Raw genomic sequence first — 12,207 nt, forward strand, 5'->3', positions numbered from 1 at the left:
TCACGTTACGGCCTGTTACCGATTGGCAGAACCCTTTCGTGTTGGAAACCACACTCAACCGCCCCATTTTAGGTGTGCTTATGTGTTTTGTCTCTTCTCTCTTTCCCATCCACACACACACACACACACGAACACAAAGGCCTAAAATCCCACTAAAAACGTTACTGCGACACTATCACTCACAAAATTCACTACTTTTAACCTTGTTTATTATTGTAATAATAAATGAATGGATTAACCCTCTACTTAGACACAAGGAGAAGTTACATTAAAGCACAGTTAAGTTGAGGGGAAAGCGCAAGCAAAGGGATTGAAGGCGAAAGTGACTTTCCACTACGTTTTTTCAGCAGTTCATCGAAAATCGGCAAAAAAAAAGTGGGTGTATTTAAAAAAGGAAACATATACGGACGTGAATATAAGAAACATCGAAGAAATAGGAGAACAACATATTGAAAAATAACACAAACACATTTTCTAAAAAAAAAAAAAAGACAAACAGTAGTAGTATAGATTTGCAGGGGTCTACAACGGTACTGAAATGAATCGCATACTGTTTGCACTTGCCATCATCTTTTATTTACCGGTTCCCCTCACCGTCATCAAGGGGAGCTGTAAAGAAATTCCGACCCACCAGCAGCCACAGGCCCCTTACATACCAAATATTCAAAAGCAAACAAAAGAGGTATTGACACCATCGCAACAAGAAGATAAACAGAATTTTTCTCCAACGCTCCACAAAATAGAAAATGCGCGGCAGTTCCACTACGACGACCCAACAAATATCGACGGAAACAAAAGCATTCAGCATCAAACCACAGTAACAGACGTCAATGACAATAACAGTGCCACACTTCCAATGAGGATGAAGATGATACCGCAGTAACAGACGTCAATGACAATAACAGTGCCCACACTTCCAATGAGGATGAAGAGGAAGATGAGGATGAAGATGATACCGCAGTAACAGACGTCAATGACAATAACAGTGCCAACACTTCCAATGAGGATGAAGGGGAAGATGAGGATGAAGATGATACCGCAGTAACAGACGTCAATGACAATAACAGTGCCCACACTTCCAATGAGGATGAAGATGATACCGCAGTAACAGATGTCAATGACAATAACAATGTCAACACTACAACGATGATGAAGAGGACGATGAGGATGAAGATGATACCGCAGTAACAGACGTCAATGACAATAACAGTGCCAACACTTCCAATGAGGATGAAGAGGAAGATGAGGATGAAGATGATACCGCAGTAACAGACGTCAATGACAATAACAGTGCCAACACTTCCAATGAGGATGAAGAGGAAGATGAGGATGAAGATGATACCGCAGTAACAGACGTCAATGACAATAACAGTGCCCACACTTCCAATGAGGATGAAGAGGAAGATGAGGATGAAGATGATACCGCAGTAACAGACGTCAATGACAATAACAGTGCCCACACTTCCAATGAGGATGAAGAGGAAGATGAGGATGAAGATGATACCGCAGTAACAGACGTCAATGACAATAACAGTGCCAACACTTCCAATGAGGATGAAGAGGAAGATGAGGATGAAGATGATACCGCAGTAACAGACGTCAATGACAATAACAGTGCCAACACTTCCAATGAGGATGAAGGGGAAGATGAGGATGAAGATGATACCGCAGTAACAGACGTCAATGACAATAACAGTGCCCACACTTCCAATGAGGATGAAGAGGAAATGGGATGAAGATGATACCGCAGTAACAGACGTCAATGACAATAACAGTGCCAACACTTCCAATGAGGATGAAGAGGAAGATGAGGATGAAGATGATACCGCAGTAACAGACGTCAATGACAATAACAGTGCCCACACTTCCAATGAGGATGAAGAGGAAGATGAGGATGAAGATGATACCGCAGTAACAGACGTCAATGACAATAACAGTGCCCACACTTCCAATGAGGATGAAGAGGAAGATGAGGATGAAGATGATACCGCAGTAACAGACGTCAATGACAATAACAGTGCCCACACTTCCAATGAGGATGAAGAGGAAGATGAGGATGAAGATGATACCGCAGTAACAGACGTCAATGACAATAACAGTGCCCACACTTCCAATGAGGATGAAGATGATACCGCAGTAACAGACGTCAATGACAATAACAGTGCCCACACTTCCAATGAGGATGAAGAGGAAGATGAGGATGAAGATGATACCGCAGTAACAGACGTCAATGACAATAACAGTGCCCACACTTCCAATGAGGATGAAGAGGAAGATGAGGATGAAGATGATACCGCAGTAACAGACGTCAATGACAATAACAGTGCCCACACTTCCAATGAGGATGAAGATGATACCGCAGTAACAGACGTCAATGACAATAACAGTGCCCACACTTCCAATGAGGATGAAGAGGAAGATGAGGATGAAGATGATACCGCAGTAACAGACGTCAATGACAATAACAGTGCCCACACTTCCAATGAGGATGAAGAGGAAGATGAGGATGAAGATGATACCGCAGTAACAGACGTCAATGACAATAACAGTGCCCACACTTCCAATGAGGATGAAGGGGAAGAGGAACTGGAGTTTACCATTGCTCCTTCTCCTGTTTTTTTACCTCATCCACCGGTAAGTGATGAAAATTCCACTCTTCTGGATGGGAATGATCTCTCCGTTGACAGGGGTAATTATTGTTCATTGCTATTTTCCTTCGTGTTTGTGTTTCTTACCTTTGTCGTCTAACGTTTTATTTTGCTGTCTTAAACCTTAAATATACTTTTCGATTGTAGTTTTAGTGTTGTTTGGTTATATTCTTTTACATAAAAGATTTTGTTCATTTTATTTTTCACCTTAGCAGTGAATCTACGAAGTTCTCTTTCGCACATTTCACTGATGTGAACCACACCCTCTCGCACATAATTAGTTATTGATTTAATACTGCATATAAATCTATTTTATATATTTTTTAAATATTTACTGCTGCTTTCTACCAGCCTTGAGGCGCATGCAGTCGCCCAAAAATAAGTGGACATCGCAGTAGATTTATTGTGGAGTGATATCAATAAGCTTGCGCGCGTGTATATGAGACCCGTTTCCTCTCTTCTTTTTAGTGGTGCTCCTATTTTCCTTGTTTTGGTGTTTGTTTTTTCGTATGTGTGTGTGTGTGTGTGTGTGTGTGTCATGCTGTTGCATGTACGACGCCGCATATTATCCGTATCTTTTAGTTCGGTTTTTGCTCCTGTAGTTTTAATGGTATCGTAACGCTCTGTATACATATTCCAAGTTATTCATGCTTATTAATTAAATTGTGTATCGTTTCTTTTTTTAAAAAAACCTTTGTTCTTCTTGACGTTAGGCATATTATTGTTATAGTAGGGTATAGCCTTTACATTTTCGTCGTGTTAAAATGTTTATCAGTGGGCTGTTCGTGTTGGCCGTGGCTCTGTGCTGCACGAACCCCACAGATGGTTGCGACAGCAATTTCACATTGGCTCAAGTGCTGGCGCTGTGTCAAATAACAGAACAGCTGAGGGGACTGAAGGAAGTTGTTATGAAAATTGGACCGCGAGCTGTCGAGGAAGCATTGTTTACTTTGAAGGCGAAGAAACGTAGTGAAGTATCTTTGAGGCGGGCAGAGGAGGCGGCGGAACGGGACCGCAACGCAGGTTTTGCTGCGGAACGGGCAAGGCTGGCGTATGATAGCGTTTGTGAGGCCGTTGAGTTTGCTGAGTATGCGGCGACAAGCATCGAGGGACGTGCGAGTTCCCTCCTAGTTATTCAGGAATATTATGTGCCATTCCTGGAAGATGTGATGCTCAGGGTTGGGACGGATGCGGAAGCTGCGGAAGCCCAAGAAGCCGCCATGTCATGTCTACAAACAAAAAGAAGTGTTTCACCAACGTCACTAAGTGAAGCGGCCTTGGAACTCCGAGTGAGATTAGGGGTCAGAAACTTTAGAGCGTTGAGGCGCGATCTCCACCGAGCGGCGTTTTGTCTCTATTCGTTGAAAAAGACGGCCGCGAAGATTGCGCTGGCCAGAAGTTCAGTAGAGGAAATAGAGTACCTCATAAACGAAGCAGCACATGAAGCAGAGTGCGTGTCTCCCCCCAAGGGAGGCATACAGGGACAGTTGCCATCGGATGAAAGTGATTCTTCAAATTTGGTCACTGTGATTTCGGCCGTCCCGATATGTTGGTTATTGGCCACCATTACGCGTGTTTTGTAACGATATGCCCTCACACGCATGCAGAGGGAATAAATCTGCAGGCGTAGCACCGTCCATGGTGCAGCGACTTGATGAGTATAAATGAAGTATGAGCGTGTTGTTTTACGTGCGTAACTTTATGTGAAAAATGTGCACGTGGGGCTGAGGCATGAATGCACGTATGTTTGCCTCGCGTTCACGCAGTAATGATAGTTTTCGACGTGTGTTGGCGACACATTGCCCCTTACCTCCTTTTTTATTTTTTTTTCACTTGTTAGCGTCATTATATTCGCAAAAACAGATGTGCAAAGTGTTTTTCATGTAAAATCTGCCTGCCTCCCCTTTACTGCCGTAGATACTGCACGCTGTGCAATCGTGTTAACACGTGTATGTTCATTTAATTGCTCCCCTTAGCAGTGAATCTACGAAGTCCTCTTTCGCACATTTCACTGATGTGAACCACACCCTCTCGCACATAATTAGTTATTGATTTAATACTGCATATAAATCTATTTTATATATTTTTTAAATATTTACTGCTGCTTTCTACCAGCCTTGAGGCGCATGCGGTCGCCCAAAAATAAGTGGACATCGCAGTAGATTTATTGTGGAGTGATATCAATAAGCTTGCGCGTGTGTATATGAGACCCGTTTCCTCTCTTCTTTTTAGTGGTGCTCCTATTTTCCTTGTTTTGGTGTTTGTTTTTTCGTATGTGTGTGTGTGTGTGTGTGTGTGTCATGCTGTTGCATTTACTTGTGCCACCACAAACTCCCTAGGTTTTTTTAACACTTATTTATTATAACTGTACCGTAAGGAAGGGGATATGGGCCCGCTGTGAAGCTGGTGCAAATGAGTTGGTTGGAATGTAACAACGGATGGTCGGGGGAGGGGGGCATATTGGATCCCTTCCTGGTCATCGCCAGCACAAACATCCGCCGAAACACCGCGGAAGAGCCATTGCTGAGGTAAATTAATCGGCGTGAGAAATGTCGTGGCTGCCAATGGGGCTCCATTGGTTTAAAAAGAAAAAAGAAAACACGGAGCGTCAGCTTCACAGAGCACTGTAAACAAACGCCTTGACCACCACCGGATCCCATGTTACGCTGCATCCACGCATTCTCAAGTGCTGGATGCGTTTGCGTTTGTATTTGTATGTGTGCGCTTCTCCTTGAAACAGTAAATATTTTACACATTACATTTGACATTACGCATATTCCCTTTTCATATTCATGGAAAAAAGTGATGACAATATCTTTTATGCAAATAATGAAATTCCACACCTATCGCTAACGCTTCAGTATTTTTTTTCCTCGTAACTGTTTCAACCTATTTTGTCATTGTATCCAAAAATATACATCACACGATTCAGTACCACATCTTACAACATTTAATAGCATCTTCCTGCTTCCGGTTGCCGTTGTTCCCATTCACATTAATTTTATTCACAAACACTTACAAGCACCTTAACTTCTCTGTTGAAACATTCCCAATACAAAATGCTGTTTCCTTTTCTTAAAAATAAAAATTATCAAGGGAAAACATAATAAGGGGTTAAATTTATGAAATCAACTATTAATATATGATATAAACGATGGCTCAGTGTTTCCATCAACACGCGTATTCCTGCGACAAATGCTTTCCATATGTAATGTTAATCATCCTGAGCTTAATAATGGCAAAAAAATAAATAAAATTAATCAATTCTGGCACAATGGTACGCACTCGTTAGTTGTTTATGCTGATTGCACCTCAACTTTGATTCGGAGTGCACAACTCCATTGGCGTCAGGTTGGGCTGAAAGGACATTTACCACAACTTTTCCTTTCCGTATATTCCGTAACCTCTGTTTTATCATTATTATTCGTTATTCGTCACTTCTCTTGCCTCGTGCGCAGCTGGTGGAGGTGTGGCACCATTCAGCTCCGCAAAACGTGCAACAGTTGATGCCTTAACAACATTAACGTCAAATTTGACGAGGTATTGTTTGACATCATTTTTCCAAAACACTTCAACATGCCTGTGGTTTTCACCATCTGCTTTACCATCTGTGAGATCACATCGCTGCTTGACTCTCATTGGAGTGGCGTCAGGGTGCTGAACATAAATCATTTCCCATTGATACTGCCCCATAACTGTTTTCCAATATTCATCACTTGGATTAGTGGTTGGATTTAAAAGTTTCTTCAGCATGTCAAGGACTGTTCCTGTCTTCGTATCATGCGATTCAGCAGTTGTTTACTGCAACATCACTATTGTCTTTTTTTCTCTTCTCTGTTGTTTTTTATCCTCAGCAATTGCATCAGGGTCAACAACAAAGAAGGCATCCAAAACAGGGAAGTTAGGAATCGCCTTGTATGCCTGAAAGAGACTTGGGGAACGTATTACCATGCCATAACCGTCTGTAAAATCGGCAGCATTTCCAAAGTTCAGGTATCTCTTCTGTACATGCCTCGACACTGATATTCTGCGCAACTCCCTGTTCCCCTACTCCCCTTTCGGGCAGTGGTTTGGTCATTTCGGTGACCATACTCAACACTTTGGGAAATCCAAGTGCTTTTATAGCGTTGTACTCAAATAAAGCTGGAATTATCTCACGGGTAGGAATAAGCCCCGCCGACTGAGCTAAATTTTGAGCGGTTATTTCAGTTTCTGAATTATTCTCTTCTTTATGGATTCAGAGTGGGGTACGCATATGTATATCTCACTATTGTTTCTCCAACAGGCACGAACAATCTTCACGAGTTTGTGAGACGCGTCACTTTCTCTCCGTTCGCCTTTGTTACCCACCACGCCAATATAGAGTTCACGCCGCTTATGGGACTTGATGGAATTTATTTCTTTGTCTATGTCGTCCTCACGCGTGGCATGCTTTGCTTCATCAAACACATAACGAAGTGAAGGTCCGACACGCTCCACACGGTTCTCATACATCTTCCACTTTTCCCTCAACTCAACAGGCGTGGCTTGAGGAAAAAGCTTGGGTCCCACACGTGAGAAGAAAGCCCGTACTTCACTCATGTCCCAGCAGTTAACAAAGATACGTGTATATCCTTCCCTTTGCTGCTCCCAGCTGTCAAAATTTCTCTCATTAGGTGAACTGATCAAAATGCTTCCCCATTTTGGAGCCAATCTCGCTGGCGGTTGTTCGCCATTCACAAAAAAAAAATCATAAATAATATAACCACGTGTATTTGATGATATAACCTTGAGAAAGTCCATTGCTGCCCCTTTACTGTACATTTTTACTCTGTTGACGTCACCATTACCTAATTTCTCAAATATATACGCTACCTCGCCACAGAAATACGCAACAACAGGTAACTCTTCCGCATCATAATGCAATAACTTGTAGAGGATGAAAGAACCCAAATTCTGAGATTTACCAATCCCCGGGTTACCAATGACAGTGTATGCTTGTGGAAAATAAGGACATCTTGACATAACACGTTGCGTACGCCATAATTCAATTCCATTCCTTACAACATTCCATACGCGGAGCTCTTCTCTATGGATGAATATTCTTTTGTTACTTCCGTCGGTAAACTTGGCTTATTATCACACCATTTGAGATGTTAGAACCATTGCTTCAACTTCTTCCCTGCGTTCTGGTTTCTTCTCAACAGCTTCCTCAATTTTAGGGACAACATTAAGTTCTTCATTCTTCCACATTACATCATCACCACGCGTTCCATCAACCATCCTCATTCCCAATGGTTGAGTCCCATTGTCAATTTCAATATGACTCCATTTCGCATTATAAACAGAGTCGTAAACTCCTGGAAGGTCAGCACCGTCAGCCAGTTAAATATATCGTTCCTCCGCCTTCCTGGCAATGCACCGTATCGTGTCCAACCTTGATGTCGCTGCGGAGCCAACTTGTTTCCTCATTTGGGCAGTTGCCTTCTCGCCCCACTGCCGCAGGGAGTAAATTCCATTACCGTTTAGATAGTTTATCCAACCTTGTATTTCAGGCAACTGCTCACATATCCTTTATCGCTTAAACTGGAGGAGATTCTCTATGTCTTCAAGTAACTCGGCATCCCTAGTGTACCTTCCTGGGTTGGTAACACACAAACTCATTGCTACATTCTTCATGTTGTTCGTGTTCAGAAAGAATTGCATCAGAAATTCGTGCAGGCCCATTTTAGCCAACGCCGCATAGTCTTCCAGAAGCACATCCTCAACCCTACTTTCCATCGTCCAGTTGGTGTCCCCTTCATTTCTCCGCAACTTCTTTCTTTTTTTTCCTTGTACGGTCCCTTGGTCGTCCTTCCGAATTCACCCCACTTAAGTTTCGTTCATACATGAAAAAGAGGTATCCGACACTGGCGGTTCAGGTTATCCATTGTGCTTTCCCACTAAATTACACAGGATAAGATAGGGTGATGGTACATATTTGCTGAAGTGTAGTGATATCCATGCGTACACCCCGCACTCAGTTTACAGGGGTTGCATCATGTTCGGGCTTCGCCGCTCAGTGCGGGCACTTGGTGCCGTGGCCAGTTTTTGGTTGACCCGAAAATGGTTGTTGATGCAGCGCCGCATTAAAGTTTCTCCTTTGGTATGTGGTTGGATGGTGCGGCATCAGGAAAGCGTGCGGGCACGAGCGCCAGCACCAATGAGTTACGCAAGTCAGGTTACGCGCACTGGCTTATTTACCCCTAGCATAAAAGTGTGGCGTGACAGAGTTACTAGTGAAAGCGACGATTTGCATCCTATCTTGTAAATAGGCGATGGCCTGCGTATCTCAGACGTGTGAAATGACTTCTATTCATGGCTCTGCTAGAAGGTCTTCCATAATGAGTATACGGGCCTGCTGCTGCCTTCTTACACATGTAAGTTGCCCTGTGATGTGCTGGTGGCCGCAAGCGTTGAAGCAACCTACTTCTACAGCTCTTATTCTTGTCTTACTCAAAAGACAGGACACCATCCGCTCATCGTCAAAGGCGTAGTGGAGTACGTCGCTTCCCTCGATCGTTTGTTCTTCGGTGATGCCAGGGTCCAGTACCCCGTCTCATCGGGGGAAGCCAAGAGCCAGCAGCGTTCCTTTCATGGGGAACACTGCTGTGCTCCGGCTACGGCATCATACAGCACAGGGATCAGCAGCGTCTTGCTGGGACACCGTTTTTCATTTGTCGGTCCCTGGGCACGTGCCAGCATGATATCAGCAGTATCATACGCACTAAGATGCTGCTGTCCGGTGATGTGGAAGAGAATCCCAGTCCGTCGTTGCGTGGGATGCAGTGGAACTGCGCCTGGCTATCTCAAGGAAAGAGATTAGCACTCCACAAAACCCTTGTTGATGAGCGGATCGCCTTTTGTCTGTTGAGCGAGACAAGGATGACGCCTGGAGAGGCGGCTTGCTTTAGCGTTGCTTGCTACCAACATGACGGAATAGCTCGTAACTGCAAAGGAGGTGGTGTATCAATACTAGTGAGGGAGGACCTACCAGTCGAGACCGGTATGGCCGTTGTTGGTCGCATTGAACAAGTGCATGCAACAATTCACCTTGCACGTGGAACGGCGCTGACTGTCACGTCGGCGTACATCCCACCAAAACACACCTTCACGGCAACTGACCTAGATACGCTTCTGACAACTGACGGTGCCCAGCTCATCGGTGCAGACGCTAATGCACACGCGTTGGCATGGGATCGCGCGAGCCCACCAAATACCAAGGGTGAAACCCTCACACAGTGGTGCATTGACAACCAGTTTCTGGTCTGCAACACTGGTGAGTGCACCAGGTACGCGCGCCACTACGGGGAGTCCACACCTGATGTGACAGTGTCAAGGAATTGCACAGTGTACAGGTGGACATCGCTGTATTCTCCAGATAGCGATCACCATCACATATTTTTCGACGTTATCGTTGGAGACGACACAGATGCACTGAGTTGCCCGCGGCTTCGAAAGCCCATGTACGCATGGCTAAAAGCTGACTGGAGGAATTTCCGTCTCAAGGTTGACGAGCTCTGCAGGAAAATTGGTAGAGAGAAGAACGTCAACACCCTGGAACAGAAATTGAGCTCCGCCATCCGCATTGCGACGAAGGTCTCCGTCCCCCGTGGCTGCAGAGCAACGCCACCACATTGGACACCTGAGCTCGCGAAACTCGATGAAGAGATCGCTGGATGCGGACCCTCCCACCGAAGGGAAAAGTTGGTAGCCACGTGTAAGCAGATCCTGGACCGTACCACAAAGAAGAGATGGAGCACGCTATGCTCCAGACTTGCGGTGTCAGACCGCTGCAGTTGCCACATTGTCAAGAAGGTATATGCGCCACGACCACTAACCACACCGGCGGTACTTGTTGATAACGCGGCCATCACGGACTACCGTCAAGCTAAGAGGTTCAGTAAACTGTACTCGTCCCGCGCAAGAAGGCACCCCGACTCACACCCACCGGCACCAATAAAGACGATAGCGAGTGAGTTCAGTCTCACCACGATGGCTGAACTACGGAGATCGATCAAACTGCTACCGAGTGGATCCGCAGCCGGAGCTGATTGCTTATACAACGAGGCACTGCAACACCTCGGTAGAACAGCGCTGAATGTTGTTCTGAGGCTATTCAATGAGAGCCTACGAACGGGAATCGTGCCGCCTACATGGAAGACTGGTGTTATCATCCCCATCCTGAAGGCCGGAAAAAGGGCGGAGGACCTCGAATCTTACAGGCCTGTGACGCTCACGAGCTGCCTCTGCAAAGTCATGGAGCGCATAATTGCCGCGAGGCTTAGAGAAACTGTTGAGTCCCAGCTGACGCCGTAGCAATCAGGCTTTCGCCCCGGATGCTCAACGCTCGAGCAACTCCTGCACGTCCGCGCTGCCCTCTGCCGCCCCACGCACCAATATCGTACGGGTGCTGTGTTCGTCAACTACGAGAAGGCATTCGATACAGTGGACCACGACAAAATTGCGAGGGAAATGCACAGAATGAAGGTATCATCCCACATTGTGAAGTGGTGCGTATCATTTATGAGTAAACGAACTGGCAGAGTGAGATTCAAGGAGAAGCTTTCCAGAAGCAGAACATTTGAGCGAGGAGAGCCACAAGGAACTGTACTTGGCCCAATCATGTTCATTATTGTCATGAACTCGTTGAGCCAGCGCCTTGCAGAAGTGCCGTTACTTCAGCACGGATTCTTTGCAGACGACCTGACGCTACTTGCGAGGGACGCAGAGAGGGATGTCATCAACCACACACTACAATGCGGTCTAAACGTGGTGTTACAGTGGTCAAAAGAGTACTTCATGTCTGTCAACGTAGCGAAAACAAAGTGCACACTCTTCGGGTGTATAGAGCGCTATCACCTTACATTGCAACTGGACGGCGAAAGAATAGGAGCTGACAGGACACCGAAGCTTCTCGGAATAACATTCCAGTGTCTGCAGGGGATGGCAACACATGCGGCCGAAACGAGATGCAAGATGGACTTCCGACTACTGAAGATAGCAGCCATCTCAGCTTCTACATGAAGGCCAAGACGACAAGTACTGAGGGCTTTTTATCTAGCACTCGTACAGGCACACACCATGTATGGCATTGAGGTATGGTACTGGGACGCTTCGAAACGAAGTCGCGACCTCCTTGCATCAGCACAACACAAAGCCAGTCGCATCATAGCCGGCATACCGCATGGAACACGCAAAGAGGACTCTCTGCTGGAAGCAAACCTCCTGCCACTCAAGACGACCACTCTTGTGCGCAGCATGAAATTCATGCTGATGTGTGAGTCACGAGGCAGATGTTTGCGCTGCCATGGGAGGAAGTATACCACAGGCAAACATCCCGTCCGAATCTTACATTCCCGCATCATGCGGTCTTATCCCCACATCCACATTGAGCCACGCGAGCACCCACTAAAAAAATCGACGCCTCCCCAAAGCTGGCTGACCCCAATTTCCCCCGCAAATAAAGCCCGGGTGCCCCTAAGAACCCTGACAAAGTCAAAAAAGGAGGCTTCCCCAAAAGCGGATTGCCCGGCCTTTT

General features: G+C 45.5%; 1 protein-coding gene across 1 annotated transcript; it reads left to right on the top strand.

The window, feature by feature from the left end:
- Nucleotides 1-1,683: 1,683 nt before the first annotated feature.
- Nucleotides 1,684-2,748, top strand: TbgDal_XI5390 (hypothetical protein, conserved; the record flags this gene model as incomplete). Its single annotated transcript, XM_011781383.1, has 1 exon — nucleotides 1,684-2,748. The coding sequence occupies one exon, from the start codon at nucleotides 1,684-1,686 to the stop codon at nucleotides 2,746-2,748; it is 1,065 nt and encodes a 354-aa protein (XP_011779685.1).
- Between the last annotated feature and the right edge of the window lie 9,459 nt (nucleotides 2,749-12,207).

Source organism: Trypanosoma brucei, chromosome 11 (genome assembly GCF_000210295.1).
Source record: "Trypanosoma brucei gambiense DAL972 chromosome 11, complete sequence".
NCBI lineage: Eukaryota > Euglenozoa > Kinetoplastea > Trypanosomatida > Trypanosomatidae > Trypanosoma > Trypanosoma brucei.